Source organism: Erinaceus europaeus, chromosome X (assembly GCF_950295315.1).
Source record: "Erinaceus europaeus chromosome X, mEriEur2.1, whole genome shotgun sequence".
In the NCBI taxonomy this organism is placed as follows: Eukaryota; Metazoa; Chordata; class Mammalia; order Eulipotyphla; family Erinaceidae; genus Erinaceus; species Erinaceus europaeus.
In genome coordinates this window covers 57660925-57679951 of record NC_080185.1, presented here as the reverse complement: position 1 = coordinate 57679951, position 19027 = coordinate 57660925, and the positions used below count along the sequence as shown (strand labels likewise).

The window sequence follows — 19027 nt, the reverse complement described above, 5'->3', positions numbered from 1 at the left end:
CTTTACTGACTGAGATACTTCCATCCTTCCAAGAATCTTTTTTTTTTTTTTTATTACAACCGGGTTATTGTGAAGCTTGTTGCCTGTATGACTAATCCACTTTTCCCAGAATCCATTTTTTTTTTTAGAGAGACACATAAATTGAGAGGGGAAAGGGAATAGACAAGGAAAAATGGAGACACCTGGAGCACTGCTTCATTGCTCATGCCACTTCCCCTATGTAGGCTCGAACACAGGTCCTTGGGCATGGTAATGTGTAAGGTCTACTGAGTGTCTTACCACCCAGTCTTCATCCATTTTTCTTTTTTTTTTCTTTTCTTTTTTTTTTTTTTTTACCAGAGCACTATTCAGCTCTGTCTTACGATGGGCTGGGTATTGAACTTGGGACCTCAGTACCTCAGGCATGAAACTCATGCATAACCATTATGTGATCTCCTTGACCCTCTCCAACCATCCCTAAATTCCCCCACCCCCCTTTTTTTTTTTTTTATAAAACTGCTCCTTGCTCCGCTTCCCCAGAGACCCACCCTACTAGGGAAAGAGAGAGGCAGACTGGGAGTATGGACCGACCAGTCAACGCCCATGTTCAGCGGGGAAGCAATTACAGAAGCCAGACCTTCTACCTTCTGCAACCCTCAACGACCCTGGGTCCATGCTCCCAGAGGGATAGAGAATGGGAAAGCTATCAGGGGAGGGGGTGGGATATGGAGATTGGGTGGTGGGAATTGTGTGGAGTTGTACCCCTCCTACCCTATGGTTTTGTTAATTAATCCTTTCTTAAATAAAAAATTTAAAAAACCTGCTCCTTGTCCTCTTAAGTGAAACTGATCTTTGACTCTATGATTTACTTCAATTATTGTGTTGCTATCATTTTTGCATAGATTTTTTGACAATGTCACCAATAAGGATAGCCCGTTACCCTCAAGTGTGCAGCAGGGTTCAAATATGAGTGATGAAAAAAGCAGTTATAGCAAAGTGGATATTACAGATTTGATTAAAGAATCAAATGAGGTAAGTATTTTATACTATCTATATAGTTACAGAGCATATTAAAAACTATCACTAATATTGCTATATCTCCAGTGATCTAATAAGAGTTAGACGATGACACAAGTAAAAGATATAACTTAACAATGTAATTTCACTTTGAAAACAAATTGCATGAGCAACCTGAGAGGTGGCACAGTGGTCAAGGTATTAGACTCTCAAGAATGAGGCTCTGAGCTTAATACCTGGCGCCTCATGTCCCAGAGTGATACTCTCTCTGGTTCTCTTTTTCTCTTTTACTTTCTGTTGTTTTAGTTGCCTATTGTCAGTTGTCATAAAAAATGTTACATACTGTAAGATATTTTGAGATCAACTACACTGAGATAACTTTTGTTAAAGTATAATACTGTATAAATGGTTGCTATACTGTATTGTATACTGTACTGTATTGGAATGACAAAAATATCTATATGTTTTCAATACAGATACAACCACTATAGGCCTAACTACATAATAGGCATTTTACTTTGGTTGAATCACAGATATAGGCAGGTTGGTTCTATATAACACATGCTTGATTAATGCTATTTTGTCATAATATTGATCAGAAAAAAAATTATTCCAGTGGGGAGAGAGTCTGTGGAGAGTTAACACATTCTCCTCATGCCCATGGGTTTCCTCACATATTTGGTTTCCTCTCATATCCCAGAGATTACATGTCAGGTCAATCGGTGTGCCTTAATTATCCTAACCTGAGTGAGTCTGAGTATCTGTAGGATATGCCTGTGATAGAAGGGTTGTCATGTCCAAGGCTGATTCCTTTCTTGTACCCCTGAACTGCCTGAACTTCCTTGCACCCCTGAACTGCCAGAGTCTGGTTACCCAGGACTCTGAACAGGGTAGGATAAACAAGTGGGAAAATAAATGAATGAAAGAGTACAAATGGTTGTTTATTAGTAGTAGTTTTTGGGGTCTTCATGTAGAAGTTTGATGTTGTTTTTATGAATAGAAATATGCTACAGCATATTCAATATTTATTTATACCAAGTAACTTATGGCAAAATTGACTTTGTGATATGTTGTTTCACCTTATGTTACAGTTTCTAACAATCTGTCTACGATTTTAAATAAGGGCTTATCATAGAGGATTTAGTACTATGCATAGTCCCAGGCATCCACTAGAGTTCATGGAATGTTTCCCCTGCAGATAAAGAGGGGCTGCTGGTTAGCTTCTGCTTCAGCTTGATTTTCATTAAATGAAACTTGCTTTCATGAATAATGACCACTATTAAATATCACTAGTAAAGAGTGAAATTTATTTTCCTCTTTGACGCTAAGAATTGTACTGATGTTCTTGTATTTAGTCTAGACACATAGTAGATGGGATTTTTCTCCAGTGACTGTGCAGAATTGAATTGTGGGAGGTGAAAATTTGCATAATCACCAAACATGTCAGATTTCAAATAGCTAGAAATAGAACAGGGCTTCTGAGAATTGAGTCTGATCAAATTCAATTGTGAGACAAGTGGATGTTTGATATTTAATGATGGTCTACGGTCATACCACCCTGAACACGCCCGATCTCATCTGATATTTAATGATGAATATCCACTGAGATAGTATTTCTTGCAGAAATATGGTAGTATTCGCTATGAAGATATACACAGCATGCGCTGTCGAAATAGGTTATATGTGATACAGACCCTAGAGGAAACAACAAAGCAGAATGTGGTGAGTATCTTCCCAATGGAGTCTTAACATTAATGCTCGTTTTTCATTTTTTCCATGATTGTTACTTGTTGCATTACTTTTTGACACACAGAGAGAAAATATATGTCCCAATGCTTTTCTTTTTGTGTTTGTTTTTACTGCTAAAGGGAGGGCATCTTTGTCTTCTCTCTTTCTTTCTTTCTTTTTTAAACAAGTTTTTTAAAAATTATCTTTATTTATTTATTGGATAGAGACAGGTAGAAATCGAGAGGGAAGGAGGTGATAGGGAGGGAGAGAGACAGAGAGACAACTGCAGCCCTGCTTCACCACTTGTGAAGCTTTCCCCCTGCAAGTGGGAACCAGGGGATTGAACCTGGGTCCTTGCTTTGTAACATGTGCACTCAACCAGGTGTGCCACCACCTTGCCGCTCTTTATTTATTTATTTATTTATTTATTTATTTATTTATTTATTTTTCTCTCTCTTTCTCTCTTTTCTTTCTTTCTTTTTTTTTTTTTGAGATAGAGAACCAAAGTTTCCTTCAATGTAGTGAGGGTTGGTCTTGAACTTACACTGCATATATGGCAAAACAGCAAACTTATCCACATGAGCTATTTACCAGTTCCCCACTCCCAGTGTCTTGAAGTGTTTCGTGACAACTTTACACGATGACTAGATATATTTTATCTGTGTAGCAAGAGAGAAATATATGGGATGAGACTTCAAGTCCTGTAACTTACTTTTATAGAAACCAAGTGATTATCCATTGGCAGGGGTTGCTAGGTATAAAGAGATGAAAGTAAAAGTACCTAGCAGAGCAGGATTGAACTTGAGTCTACATATCGATAGAACTTTTTAAAAGGACAAAATAGGCACATTTACCTTTGCTATTCCTTTCAAAGGTTAAAATAAGAATATTTTGTTCTGGCAAAGGGAGATCTCTACATAGATTCAAAGAGAATTTGTATGCTGTAGTGTTAAGACTTAAATTGCTTTTTATCTTTTTAAAGTTGCGTGTTGTATCACAAGATGTGAAACTGAGCCTTCATGAATTGGATGAACTTTATATCATCTTTAAGGTACTGGTGTTCTTCCCGAAATGGCAAAACAATGTTCTTTTAGCAGAACTTTGCTACAGCCAGTCTAAAGTATTTTATCTTTTATTATTTCATTAGCTACTTTAAAGAAAAAATCTTATATTGCTTTTCCTGATATAATAACTCCCGTGTCTTTATTTGTTTCCAATAGAGAGAGCTGTTTTTTTCTTACTATTGGTGTTTGAATTGTCCAGTACTGAAGCATCATGACCCCAGTCTGCCATATTTGGAACAGTATCAGATTGACTGCCAGCAGTTCAGAGTGTTGTATCACTTGTTGAGTCCATGGGCTCATTCTGCAAACAGAGACTCATTAGCTCTATGGACATTCAGACTGTTGGATGAAAACTCTGACTACCTTATAAACTTCAAAGAATTCTCCTCTGCAATTGGTAGGATGATATCCACATTTTTTTTTAAAGTAGAAAGTATCCCAAGACATGTTAACACTGCTATTATTACCAATTTAGTCAGATTTTGTCACCCTGAGTTGGTCAGCAGCTTTAGTGATAACGAGCCCTTTTTCTGTGTTTGTTGCTAAATGTTAAGTATATTGGTCTCATTTTGCTCTGAGCCTCTTGGAAGAGCAAGTTATTAAATGCATATGGTTTGCTGGTTAGCATGAAAGAAGAGAATATCAGTTTTCCCACACTAAAATAGAGGGATACTTCAGGAGGACTTTACCCCTCATTAAAAATCTAACACATTTCTGAGAAGTGTAGTAGAGAAATACTCAGTATATGTTATATCTATAGATAGCCCACCAGACTATACACTTAACATATGCTTTACCACATATACTAGCATCCTTTCTTATCAAGGGTTGTTGTTCTATGAAAAAGACTTCTCACATGCAGTAGTAGGCTTCCTTTAAGAAAAAAAAAAAAAAGGAAATCATATATTTAACATATGCTTTTCCACATATACCAGCATCCTTTTTTGCCAAGGATTGTTCTGTGAAAAAGACATCTCATATGCAGTAGTAGGCTTCCTTTAAGGGAAAAAAAGTGGTGGTAATTGTGTGAAGCTGTACCCCTCTTATCCTATGGTTTTATCAATGTTTCCTTTTTATAAATAAAAAAAGAGCATTGAATTAGAGACCTGAGTAGGAATCATGACACTAGGAATCATGTTACTAATTTAAATAAAGTTTTGCTTTACTTTAAGTAACTTTATTTAATAAATTTCTAATATTTAAAAAAAAGGAAATCTGAGGTTGGGAAAAAGGAGAGCAGCTAGAACACATTTTATTCCTCTAATTAAAAAAATGTTATTTTTACTTATAATTGAAGGAGAAAATTTGGCTGCCTATTTATGTGTTAGCAAAGTAACAGAGATTTTCTGTATCTCAATTCCTGGCTAATGTCTGTATCTATGCTACTGGAATTTATTGAATATTTTTTAATATATGACAATTTACAATATAATTTTGTTGAACAGATATAATGTACAATGGAAGTTTTACTGAGAAGCTTAAGCTGCTTTTTAAGCTGCATATTCCACCAGGTAAGAGTGTAATATTCTATTGATATACAGGACTATTTTCCATTTTAACAAGTGAAATTACAGATCTAATGATATTTTAATAATATAATTAAAAATATATATAAAGTCACTGCTCCATTGTGATCCAAGAATCAGAGTGCCAGTATCCTTCATTATATATTGATACAGTTAATTTTATTCTGTGTAGAATATGAATGAATCTGCTTCCTTTCTGTTAATGTCCAGGCAAGTAAATGGTAGGCTGTGTATAACAGCTACCTATCCTTTGAATATTGGTATGATGTTGAATTATTGTTCTCTACCATGTATAATTTAACATTAGACAGACTGCTACACTTGAAGAAATACTATCAATTATTTTTTAAAAATGAGACCAGGCCACAAGTTGTAAACATGTGGAAAAGGAACTAAAATCAAAGTTACCATTTATCAAGCAACATGTAAACATGACATTTAGTTTATGTAAATTACTTTATTTGTTCTCACAATAACCCTGAGATGTTATTATCCTTTATTATCCAATTATCCTTCCAAATTGTGTTATGCACATCTACTATTGCTCTGTTCCTGGCAGATTTGTTTTTCATTTTTAATGCCATGTAGAGAGATACAGAGAGGAACAGAAAGAGAGGTCAAGAGAGATACCACAGCACTGCTCCACTGTTCATGCAGCTTCCCATAGGCTATCTGGTGTTCCCTTGTGGTGTCAGGGATGTGAACCCAGGTCCTTATACATTGTAAAATATTCATAATAATGGGTGATCTCCTAGCTCTCTTTCAGTTTTGACATAGGGAAACTAAGAGTCGAAATGATTAAATAATTCGTCAAAAATCTCATAATTAATGAACTACATAGCAGGAATAAAAAAAAAACTCGGGTGTGTTCTATCATATTGTTTCAATGTGTTCACACCACTCTAATTAAGTGTTTGTTTCTTACCCACCTTATGTGGCTACCTTCCCCAGGCCTGCTCCATATTTTGTGAAAAATAGGCTTGGATCTCTTTTACTGCATTTCCAGGAGAGCCAGGAACAATTCTTTATCAGACTAAGACACCAAAAAGTCATTTTAACCTTTCACACAAATTAACACCAAATTAAGAAGGCAAAACAAATAATTATATAATTATGGGAGACTTTACATTGTCAAGTAATTTGTCATTAGAATGTCTAACATTGCCATGAAATAGATACACTGTGGATAGAAAGGCCAAACAGAAAGAAAAAAAAAATTGCAAATCACTATGTATCTGTTAAAGCCTTCAAATTCATATTTTCTTCATTTGCAAAGAGATTTAAAAATTACTGGGGACACAGTTATGGAGACTTCCAAATGCTAGATTTTCTTATTTCGGGTTCTGCTGATTCTTGGAAGACAATTAAACTAATATTAGGAGAAGTAACAGAAATCAGCTTTTTGTCATTCGCTATACAACACAGTAATACCATTCCCATATCTCTTCAATTTATATCATTTTTACACCCAGACTTTTTGTTTAACTTTCTGCTCTCAGATTTCCTTTACTTATTAGAGGACACATATCTGCCCCTCACTGTTAGTAAATGTGCTTTGGATGATCTATTTTCAGCTTACACTGAAGTGAAATCTACAGACCCTTCAAAGGGAGATGAACTTTCCAAAGAAGAATTACTTTCTTTCAGTCAGCTCCATGGTAAGTATCTAGTAGAATTTTATCTGTTTTAATCACACTAGTCACTCATGGAGATATGCCTGGCTTAAAAATGTTTTATGTGAGTTGGGGAGCTAGCAGAATAGTTATACAAGAGGTTCTGAGACCCTAGGTTCAATCTCCAGCAAAACCATAGGCCAGAGATCAGCAGTGCTCTGTTCAGTTGTTTTACACAGCTCCAAAATTAGTAAGGTTTGGGTTAATTGTACCTTGGACTTTTTTTTACTATTTTATTTATATATATATATATATTTATTTATTTATTCATTGGATAGAGACAGAAAGAAATCAGGAGGGGAGGAGGAGAGAGATAAAGGGAGAAAAAGAAAGACACCTGAAGCACTGTGTCACCTCTTGCAAACCTTTCCCCCTGCAGGTGGAGATTGGGGTCTTGAACCTGGGCCCTTGCACATTGTAACATGTGCATTCAACAGGGTACACCACCACGCAGCCCCCACTTTAGACATTTTTTTAATTGCCACCACAGTTATTGCTGTGACTCAGTAGCTAGATAATGAATCTACCACCCCTGGAGACCATTTTTTCCCCTTTCTTTTATTTGATGAGACAGAAAGAAACTGAGAAGGGAGAGGGAGGGTAAAGAAGGAGAGGAGGAAAAACAGACACCTGCATCAGTATTTCACCACTTAGCTTCATCTCTGCAGGCGGGGGCCATGGGCTTAAACCGAGGTCCTTGCACATAGTAGTGAGTGTGTTCAACCAGGTACACCACTACCTGACACCTTTGTCCTGACCCTTTGTCGTGGACATCTTTTGTGCTTCTGTAGCATTTCTGCATTGCGTATAGTACTCAACACAATGCTAAATGTGTGGTATGTACTCCATAAATAATTGGCTGATTAACTAAATGGCATCTGGGATTTTGAGTTTATAGAATTTCTTGTCGGTTGGAGATTTAGAAAGAAAATTCATTTTGCTTCTAATTATGTTGCAGAAATGCCTAAAATGCGTCAGACCATTTCTATGCCTTGTTAAATTGCAGTGAAAACAATAGAATCTTTGATGGGTAAAAGTCATATCTATTATTCAAACTGTGAATACTTAAAATAAATTACTTGTAGGTGTAGGAGGCAAGGACAAGTCTATCTCCGTCACATAATTTGGGAGTAATGTAAGCTTCTTTTGTGTGCTTTTCTGCTTTCTTTATGAATATGTAACATCTTTTTTGTTTCTCATCGGTGATTTAATAATGATTTACAAAATTATAAGGTAACAGGGGAATAATTCCACACCTTTCCCAACACCAGAGTTTTGTGTCCCCATTCCCTCCAGTGGAAACTGCATTAGTTCTCCCAAGATCACAGCTATGTGGGAATATGTAACATCTTTTAGAAGGATAAAACCAAATTATGTATGTTCATGATTACTCTGTGTAAGTGCTTATTGCCCATCAAGTTTGAAGAGCTCATACAATTCATCTAAATCAAGTCTCATAATTTTGTATCACTCTGTTTATAATGACACTTAGGTCCTGTAAAGAAAGTTATTTTTGAGGCCAGGTGGTGGCACACCTGGTTAAGTGCACACATTATAGTGTACAAGGACCCAGGTTCAAGCCCCTGCTCCCCACCTGCAGAGGAGAAGCTTTCCAAGTGGTGAAGCAGGTCTGCATGTGTCTCTGTCTCTTTCTCTCTCTGTCTCCCCTCTAAATTTCTCTCTATATATCCAATAATGAATGAATGAATAATTTTATAAAAGAAAGAAAGAAAAGAAAGTGATTGTTACCAAAATTCACAGTAAGCTTTTGCCATAGTCAAGACTGGTAGGTTAATCTTCTAACTTCTGCTATGTTCATCCTTGATAATAAAAGAAAGATAGTTTAACTTAAGGAATCAAAGAAAACTCCATATAGAAATAAATGTTAAATATTTGGAGTACTTACTAGTAAGAGTTTTTTCATATGTATTTCCCTCAGTGTTATTTCATTCTAAAAGTTCACAAGTGGCCAGGAAGATGGCTCAGCAAATAGAGTACATTCCTTGCATGTATGAGCTTTGATCTCCAATGCCATATATGATAAAATAGTACTTTGGTATCTAGTCTCTCTGATAAAATAAATAAATCTTTTTTAAAAAAGTGTTTGGATACTTTTTGTCTCCTAATGATAGGATGCCAAGGTGGCTAAAATTGACTTGGATGAATTAAATAAATGTATGTGTATATATGCCTTTATACAAAATACTACTGTACTTTCAAAAGGTATTTCTTACATATTTTGCAAAACACAGTTGTCCTCTCTTCTTCTAGTTTCCAAGCCTGCAAATGAAACGGAAGCAGATTCAGTAAAAAGAAGTCCTGAAAAAGGTATTAAGATCTAGTAATATTCATTTCATTTCTGAAGGTATTATTTTGATAATAGATAGAGTTAACTGTTGATACATTAAGCCCCCATCCTTTCCAAAATAAAAGTTTTAGCTTAGTAGAAATGCAGGACATACTCTGAGCGCCAGTGGGCAAAATGAAAGGTAAATTTAGACCATTTATTAGATTCCTGAAAAGGTATAATCTTATATCTAAGATAGATCTTTGAGCCATAATCACTTTTTTGTGATGTCAAGAAATATTGGCAACTGTTCATTCTGAAATGTTTTATTCCCTTCACTCAGGTAAAGGAAAAGTTGACATCCAAGCATATCTAAGTCAGTGGCAAGATGAACTTTTCAAAAAAGAAGAAAACATAAAGGATTTACCAAGAATGAATCAGGTATATTTTCTAAGAAAAAAAATCTAGTTTTTTAAAAAAAATTTATTTATAAAAAAAGGAAACACTGACAAAAACCATAGGATAAGGGGGGTACAACTCCACACAGTTCTCACCACCAGAACTCCATATCCCATCCCTTCCCCCCCCCCCCCGATAGCTTCCCTATTCTTTATCCTTCTGGGAGTATGGACCCAGGGTCATTGTGGGGTGCAGAAGGTGGAAGATCTGGCTTCTGTAATTGCTTCCCTGCTGAGCATGAGCATTGGCAGGTTGATCCATACTCCCAGCTTGTCTCTCTCTTTCCCTAGTGGGGCAGGGCTTTGGGGAAGCGGGGCTCCAGGACACATTGGTGGGGTCATCTGCCCAGGGAAGTCAGGTTGGCATTATGGTAGCATCTGGAAGCTGGTGGCTGAAAAAAGACTTAACATATAGAGCCAAATTGTTGACTAGTCATGAACCTAAAGTCTGGAATAGTTCAGATGATGAGTTGGGATGTCTCCGTTTTGTAGATAGTAGGCCTATTTTAGTTATATTCCAAAGGGCCCATGACTACACTAGTTTTATTTTTTTAATGGATGTGGCTATATCTAGTTCTACCTAACATGCTATTACAAAAATAATTTAAAAGCCCGTGTTTTTTCCTATGCATGTGACCCAGTTTCAAGCCCCAACACCACACAGGAATGCCAGGGCACCAGGGGTTTCAGCACTATGATCTCTCTCTCTCTCTCTGTCTCTCCCTTTCCCCCTCTCCTCCTCTCTCCCCTCTCCCCCTCTCTCCCCTCTCCCCCTCTCTCCCCTTCTCCCCCCTTTCTCCCCCTCCCTCTCTTAATCTCTTTCTATCCATCTGAATGAAAAAAAAATCAACCCAGGGACAGTAAAAAAAAAAAAATGCATGTGTAAGACCTCAGATGCACAAAAAGAGAAGTTAATGTTTATCACCACTCTAAGTTTCAGATGACAATAAGAGCTAAAGCAAACTTCTTTATGATATTCTGCTTTAATCACTTAGACATACCTAGCTTTTTATACAGTCCCTTTACTGTGTCAGCATTTGTACCTACAGAAAAGACGTGTGTATAATGTAGTCCTATGCTTTCTAGTTCCAACTTTACTCAGTAATCTTTTTTACTTTTATTTCATTAGTTTATTTATTTTGGATAGAGACAGAGAAATTGAGAGTGAAAAGGGAGACAGAGGAAAGAGAGAGAGAGAGGCAGAGACAGACACAGAGATAAACCTATAACACTTCACTGCTTGTGAAGCTTCCCCGCTGCAGGAGTGGGGGCAGGGGATTGAACCTGCTTCCTTTTGCATTGTAATGTGTGTGCTCTACCAGATGTGCCACCACCCTATCCTGTTCAGAAAATCTTTTGTTTTCCTTTTAGTGCTTCCTAGATGACGTTCCCACTGCTAGAAGCTCAGAATAAAATTACTAGAATAGGCTGCACCTTCATGTCATCATACAAGTCACCTTGTATTTAGACCTGCTCGAACAGTACTGATGAATACTACTGAAGCTGTTTTAAGCCATCTCTTATGCACCATTCAGTCAATATTTAATTTTTAAATTTTATTGGTGACTTAATATTGATTTACAAAATAATAAGATGATGGCCGTATAATTCCACACCATTCCCAACACCAGAGTTCTGTATCTCCCTTCCCTCCACTGGAAGCTACAATAGGAAAACATAGCCTCCAGGAGCAGTGGATTCATAGTGCAGGCACTGAGCCCCAGCAATAACCCTGGAGACAAAAAAAAGTCTATATGATATATTTATCCCACTTTTTTTTATATAAATAAGCATCACTACAAAATAAGAAAAAAAAAGAACCTTAAAAACTTGTTCCCGGAGTCAGGCTGTAGTGCAGCAGGTTAAGTGCACGTGGAGCAAAGCACAAGGACTGGTGTAAGGATATCGGGTCGAGTCCCTGGCTCCCCACCTGCAGGGGAGTCGCTTCACAGGCAGTGAAGCAGGTCTGCAGGTGTCTGTCTTTCTCTCTCCCTCTCTGTCTCCCCCTCCTCTCTCCATTTCTCTCTGTCCTATCCAACAACAATGGCATCAATAACAGCAACAATAATAACTACAACAATAAAACAACAAGGGCAACAAAAGGGAATAAATAAATAAAATATAAAAAACTTTTCCATTATATCCTTATGAGTAGCCTTTGTATTTGTTTTGTATTTATAGATAAACTTTTCTGGTAGGATGACTATTTTATAGAGCTCTTATCTGGAATCATGTTTTTAATTTAACTAATACCTTCTAGGAATATGTACGAATTATGTAAAGACAATTAATCTTCTAATGTTTCTCCACATGGACCCTACCTCAGCCTTTTAAAAAATATGTCCTTAAGTGCACGTGACACAAAGTGCAAGGATCGGTGTAAGGATCCCGGTTCCAGCCCCCAGCTCCCCACCTGCAGGGGGTTCGCTCTCGGTGAAGCAGTGAAGCAGGTCTTCAGGTGTCTTTCTCTCCCCCTCTTTGTCTTCCCCTCCTCTCTCCCTTTCTGTCTGTCCTAACAACGATGACATCAATAACAATAATAACTACAACAACATTGAAAGACAAGGGCAACAAAAGAGAAAATAAATAAATATGAAATTTTTTTTTAAATTTCCAAGTATGTTACCAACCCAAAACATTCTTTCTTTCTTTCTTTCTTTTTTGTTTTTGCTGTAGTTATTGTTGTCATTGTTAAATAGGACAGAGAGAAATGGAGAGAGGAGGGGAAGACAGAGAGGGGGAGAGGAAGATAGACAACTGCAGACCCGCTTCATCACCTGTGAAGAAACTCCCCTGCAGGTGGGGAGCTATGGGCTCAAACCGGGATCCTTATGCCGGTCCTTGCACTTTGCGCCATGTGCGCTTAACCCGCCACGCTACCGCCCGGCTCCCACAAAACATTCTTTCTTAAATTTAAATCATCCTATTTGAATTGCTTACTCAAACCATTTGGGGGAGATCAAAAGAGCTTCATTCTTAATCTTTTTATTAAGATTAATGTAAGATTAATTAATGTAAGGAAATATGGGGCTTTGCCTAATTAGAAGTACCACTTAAGGGCCAGGGAGACAGCACAGTGGGTTATTTAAGAGACTCTCATGTCTGAGACTGGGAGGTCCTACCCAGGTTCAATCCTGAGCACCACTATACTATAGGTCATAGCTAAGTAGTGCTCTGGTTAAAAAAAAAAAAAAGACCAAGAACTTAACACTAAAGGAATCCTGGCAGATAAACTTTTGAGGTATTATTTAAATGCACACACACTATACTATTATTAGAAAATAAATGAGAGGATGTATAAATGAAATTCTTCCATGATTCATACCCATTTTTTAGGACCAAGATTTATTTGAGAATTAATCATCAGTTCTTATAACTTCTGTGTGGATGGTTATTTGGTACAAATTCATTTAAAGATGAAATTATTTATTTATTTCATCTATCAATAAAAGAGAGATCGAGCATCCTTCCGGCACCTGTGATGCCAGGGATTGAACTCAGACCCTCACGCTTCCAAGTCCAACACTTTACCCACTACACCACCTCCCGAGCCATAGTAGAAATTTGATATAGTGAATTATTTAGTTTGATGTTTTAAAATGTACCAAATTTTATATAAAATGTGGGGGTTTTCCCAACTTTTGTCTTCTAGTCACAATTTATTCAGTTCTCAAAGACACTGTATGACTTATTTCATGGGAGTCCTGAAGAAGAATCATTATATCAAGCCATTGCTGTTGTGACCAATCTTTTGCTCAGAATGGAAGAAGTTGGGAGGAAACTGCATAGCTCTACATCATCAGCAAAAGAATTCTCTGCTACAGTGTGTGCTTCTGGAGGGTCCATTCAGGGAGAAACAGAAAGCCACCTCCAGAAAGGTCGTCCCTCTCTCAGGGAAGAACCTCAGTGGTCCTTTGCATTTGAGCAGATCCTTGCTTCCTTGTTGAATGAACCAGCACTGGTGAAGTTTTTTGAAAAGCCCATTGATATAAAATCCAAACTAGAAAATGCAAAAGCATCTCAGTTCACTTCTAGAACCCAGATGTAAATCTTTCTAATAGAAGACTCCTGTAACTGCCAACTTGGCTCTTGGGAGTAGGGGTCAGGGACCTATCTTGTTGCCGGTGTGTTTAAAGGCTCAAAAAAGGATATTTAGAAACACAGTGATTCTTTTCTTCAGTTTTGATATTCGCCAATACAAATGTCCTTTTGATATTTCACAAGCTAGGCAATATCTGGTGACTATGCCCAATGTTACCACCAGAAGGCACCATCACATCACTTTTAGTAAGGAAATTACTAGTTTTGTATTGCAATTTACATATGCATTACTGATGGTTTTGAAAATGTGGAGCTATATCTGAGCTTTAGTGATGCTGCTGTGTCATAGTGATAAATTCTACTTTCCAATTGTCTCATTCTATAGCCATAATTACTTGTAAGATTATCCCTATGCTGGCCTTTACAAATTACCAAGGAGAAATAATGCTAACAGTTTAAGTTGATTTGTGTCTTTTTTTCCCCCCAGTAAATTCTGCATTCTCCTGCCTGACTGATTCAGAAATAGATGACTCACCCTTCTAACTCCATTATAACAGCTGCTACTACTACTCATAATAATAATCAAGAAACTGGGCTGATAAAAGGAAAAACAATATTTGCTTGAGATTTATGCTGCATGAAGCCAACTTTTTCAGAAGAGTTAAGAAACCATTCAATTAGTTGTTGTAGGACTTTCATTAGACTGCTAAAAAATTACTTGAAATTCTCCTGAACAGAGTAATGTGTAGCAATTGTCTCAAGAGTAGTTTATGACTGCTTTGATTCTAGCTTTAGAGTCTGGATTTTTTTCCCAGTTGTGTTGAATTAACATTAGATAGACTAAATTATTAGTATGGCAAGTTTACAAAGTATACTTGTGTAATGATTATTAAGGTATAGAATTACTGGCATCTACTAAAATCTTTGACTATTTAATATATGTAATTAATGTGTATTTTATACTATTTACATTTCAATGAAGTCCATTTAGAGATAATACCTTCATAGGAACTTAAAAAAAAAAGCCACACCTGTCTCATCATGTGGTATTTCTGACAAAAGCAATTTATTGATCGATTGACTTGGGAAATAGAGGAGAGATACCATACCATTCAATAGAGCTTTTTTTTTCCCCCCAAGATATTGGTTTTAAGCCCTTGGTTTTTTTTTAGCTGTGAAGCAATGAAAGGGCAGATATAATTTAGACCCACTCTTTGGCAGGAAGCTACTGTGAACAAGACTTAGTATAGAGAGGGTCATCACCATAGAATATTATTTTCAGAATCAAGAATATTTAAGATGACCTTCTGAAATTTTAATAAGTTGGTTTTTGCCAAGCACTTATTATCCTTATAGTAATTTGGTCCAGAGTTGGAGAGATAGCACATCAGACTTTTTCCTAGGTTCAATCTCCTGGCACTTTGATCCAGAACTGAGCAATGTTCTGGTTTAAGAAAGAAAGACAGAAAGAAAAGAAAAAGAAAAAGAAGATGAGGAAGAGGGAGAAGAAGAAGATGGAGGAGGAGGAGAAGAGATGGAAGAAACAGAAAACATGACACAATTATTTGGTTCACCTTAAAAAAAAAAGACCATTTAGAGAATTGATAATTGCCTATGCCTTTTCCAGAAATGACTTTCTGAAACATGTCCATACTTGTAGAGTTTAGTTAATGGTCTGTATCTAAACTACCACAGGTCTGTTATTATGCAAAGATTTGTTAAATAATACTACAATAGTTCTAGAAAGGCACAGGATTCTATGCTTATATATCAAAGTACTCTTGCACATATTTTGTTGAATATTTTGTCAAATGTATTTACAAGAGAATCTTAAGAATGTTATTAATATTTTATATGATTTTCAATTCAGCATATTGAAGATTCCTTAGTATTGTATTTTAGCCTAGATTAATTACCTTGAATACATAAAGAGATTCTAGAGTTGCAAAAGGGTTATAAATGCAGGCTGCAAAGAAACGTTTATTTTCTGAGTCTGCAGAAGAAATGAACTGAGAACTTAGTTTTACAGTTGCTATTTTGTTAAACAAATAGTTGTTCTTCATACTAACAATTTTATGTGATTGTGTCACTGACTCTGCATTATACCTTATACATTAAATATTAAAAGGTGATTTTATTTGTCTTTATAAAATAAAGATCATGAATCTGTTATAGACAACATGGAGAAGGTTTACTTAAGTATGTTATTTAGTATGGTGCCTTTTTATTCGTACTTAACTTAGTTGTCACTTGAGGTATCTTTTCCTATATTAGTTAAGGTTCTATTGCAGAGAACAGAAATCATCCTAATTTGTTTAGGCAGGGGGAAAAAGTAGTATCAGACATTGAATGGCTTACAAAATTTTCGAGAGGACTGATTCTAAATTGAACTTCCAAGAACAATTTGCTGTACCACAGAACCAAGTGACCAAGATCGCCAATTCTCCAGTTAGTAAACTGCTGCTTACTATTGCCATGATAAAAAAGCCCTGTCATTCCATCTCTGTGTCCTGGAGCCCCACTTCCCCAGAACCCCACCCCGCTAGGGAAACAGAGACAGGCAGGGAGTATGGATCAACCTGTCAACACCCATGTTCAGTGGGAAAGCAATTACAGAAGCCAGACCTTCCACTTTCTGCACCCCATAATGACCCTGGGTCCATACTCCCAGAGGGTTAAAGAATAGGAAAGCTATCAGGGGGAGGGGATGGGATACAGAGTTCTGGTGGTGGGAATTGTGTGGAGTTGTACCCTTCTTATCCTATGGTTTTTGTCACTGTTTCCGTTTTATAAATATAAATTTAAAAAAATGAAAATCTTGAAATAAAGATTAGTTTATTATCAGTTGATTTTTTAAAAAGTCAACACTACAGCTGCAACCTTTGGAATCAAGTTCCACCTGCTATGGTTTACACGAGCAAAATAAATTCCATGTGCCCTGCTCCTCAGTGCTCATAAGCTAGGCATGAAATTGCAGTTGAACTGCCAGATACCTTCATAGCTTCATAGTTTGCCTGCAGAAATGGCAGAAGTATGGCCTCCACTTGCCTTCTTCCATTCAAATCTCATGAAGATGTATCTGATTGGACTTTGGTATATCCAGAGTCTTACTTGCAAAGGAATCTGGAAAATGCCTTTTTTTATTGCCATTGCTGTCATCAGCCATTTTTCTTTTTTAATTAATATTGTTATTAATGATAGAGATAGAGGGACATAGGATGAGAGGAGAGAATGAGAGAGGTCTCTGAAACACTGCACCGCCATTCCTGCAGGTGGGGGACTGGGAACTTGAACCTGGTTCTTTGCAAATGGTAACATGTGCACTCTTATTTGTTGAGCCACTGCCTGGCCATGACCCCCCCCCCCATTTATATATTTGATAGGACAGAAAGAAATTGAGAGGGGAGGCTTAAATAGGAAGAGAGACCTCTACAGTCCTATTTCATTGCTTGCTAAACTTTTCCCTTTTTATAAGACTTTTAAATTTTTATTTCTTTATTATTAGATAGAGACAGTGAGAAATTGAGAGGGGAGGGGAGGAAAGGAAAAGAGACAAAGATACACTTGTAGCTCTACTTCATCACCTGTGAAGCAGGTGGAGACCAGAGGCTTGAACCCAGGTCCTTGCACACTGTAGTGTGTGCACTTAACCGGTGTGCCACCACCTGGCCTCCTAAACTCCCTTTCAGGTGGGGGCTGGAAGCTTGAACCTGGATCCTTCCACATTATAACCTGTGTACTCACCCTACTGACTGAGCTATCTCTGGCTCATCTCCCTTTGTTAGTGGCCTAAGAAAGAGCACTTTCTAGATCCTGTTGGGATATGGGATACATAATAGGATGTAGGTGAGTGAGTAGTGTCATAAATATACTCTAATGTTCCTATGTCCTTTAAGTCTTTGTAATACTGAAGAGAATCTGGCATATAAATATGCTGAGGAGAATCTGGCATATAAACCTCATTTAGTAGGGGTTGATTTTCAGTTGTGGCTTCAGTTAACAGCAAACATCTACTTCTAGTTGGACAGGTCTCTAAATCCAGATCTCTGGTAAGTATCTAGCTTTCTAGTCCTATTCTCAACTCTGACACCATCTTCCCAGACAATACTTTTAGCCCACCCACATGCTAACAATCACACTCAGGCAAAAAATTACTAGAGTCATGAGCCACATGGAACATACCTAAAAAAGACTTCCCAGCTTCCTCCTACATGAATTTCATTTACCCTATTCATGAGTTTCATTTACCCTATTCCCACATTTGGGGACCGATTTATTGAACAATTTGCTTTATATCATACCACCTTTCAGCCACCAAGTTACAGATGCTACCATGATGCCATCCTGACCTCCCTGGACAGATGACCTTAACAATGTGTCCTGGAACCTTGCCTCTCCAGAGTCCTACCCCACTAGGGAAAGATAGAAACAAGCTGAAAGAAACAATCTGCCAACATCCATGTTCAGCAGAGAAGCAATTACAGAAGGCCGGTCTCCCACCTCCTGCACCCCATAAACAATTTTTGTCCATACTCCCAGAGAAGGATAAACAATAAGGAAGCTTCCAATGGAGGGGATGGGACACAGAACTCTGATATTGGGAACTGTGTGGAATTGTGCCCCTGTTATCTTGCATTCTTGTTAATCATTATGAAATCACTAATAAGAATTAAAAAAAAAATACATTCCAGGCTGAAGAGAGAGCATAATGGCTATGCAAAAGGCTTTCAAGTCTGAGGTTCTGGGGTTCCCAGGTTGTCTCCCTATCATCACCATAAGCCAGAGGTGAGCAGTGGTGCTCTAGGGTGTCTCTCATTCATTAAAATTCAATAGAGACCAGGCAGTGACACACCTGGCTGAGTTCAAGCATCGCAGTGCAGAAGGACACAGGTTCAAGCCCATATCCCCATCTTTCATAGTATAGCCTTTTCAGAATACATTCCCACACATATTCCCCAAAATTACTGCCGTTGTAAATTATATTAAAAAGAAATTTTTACCACTTTGCAGGTGAGACTTATATTAGTCTCCTTGCAGCATACTTCCATGATGTTGGCTGTAGATCTGGAATCAATGAGAGATGTGTGGTGGTGAAAATGGACATTCTCTTGATGTAACTGCGTGATGTTCAACATACCCAGCCTCATGAAATAGGGGGCTGCTTCTACTGGTGAGTAAACCTCAGTTTTGCTGTCCTTAAGAGTTATCTGAATCCACCAAAATACCCCGATTTTAGGAACTTTGGATCAAATCT

The 19027-nt window shown here is 37.3% G+C and overlaps 2 protein-coding genes across 2 annotated transcripts in view; one reads left to right on the top strand and one right to left on the bottom strand.

Annotated features, from left to right (window-relative positions):
* The window catches only part of TBC1D8B (TBC1 domain family member 8B), an 81540-nt gene extending 65588 nt beyond the window's left edge, over positions 1 to 15952 (top strand). The window contains exons 13-21 of the mRNA XM_007530616.3: positions 882 to 1011; positions 2620 to 2718; positions 3707 to 3775; positions 3945 to 4185; positions 5234 to 5299; positions 6889 to 6972; positions 9259 to 9315; positions 9618 to 9715; positions 13385 to 15952. Coding sequence (XP_007530678.1) covers positions 882 to 1011; positions 2620 to 2718; positions 3707 to 3775; positions 3945 to 4185; positions 5234 to 5299; positions 6889 to 6972; positions 9259 to 9315; positions 9618 to 9715; positions 13385 to 13780 — 1240 coding nt within the window. The 3' untranslated portion in view covers positions 13781 to 15952. The remainder of the gene's footprint in view (positions 1 to 881; positions 1012 to 2619; positions 2719 to 3706; positions 3776 to 3944; positions 4186 to 5233; positions 5300 to 6888; positions 6973 to 9258; positions 9316 to 9617; positions 9716 to 13384) is intronic.
* Positions 9172 to 19027, bottom strand: part of RIPPLY1 (ripply transcriptional repressor 1) — a 39183-nt gene continuing 29327 nt past the window's right edge. Inside the window, exon 6 of the mRNA XM_060182940.1 lies at positions 9172 to 9267. Within this exon, the coding sequence (XP_060038923.1) occupies positions 9255 to 9267 (13 nt within the window). The 3' untranslated portion in view covers positions 9172 to 9254. The remainder of the gene's footprint in view (positions 9268 to 19027) is intronic.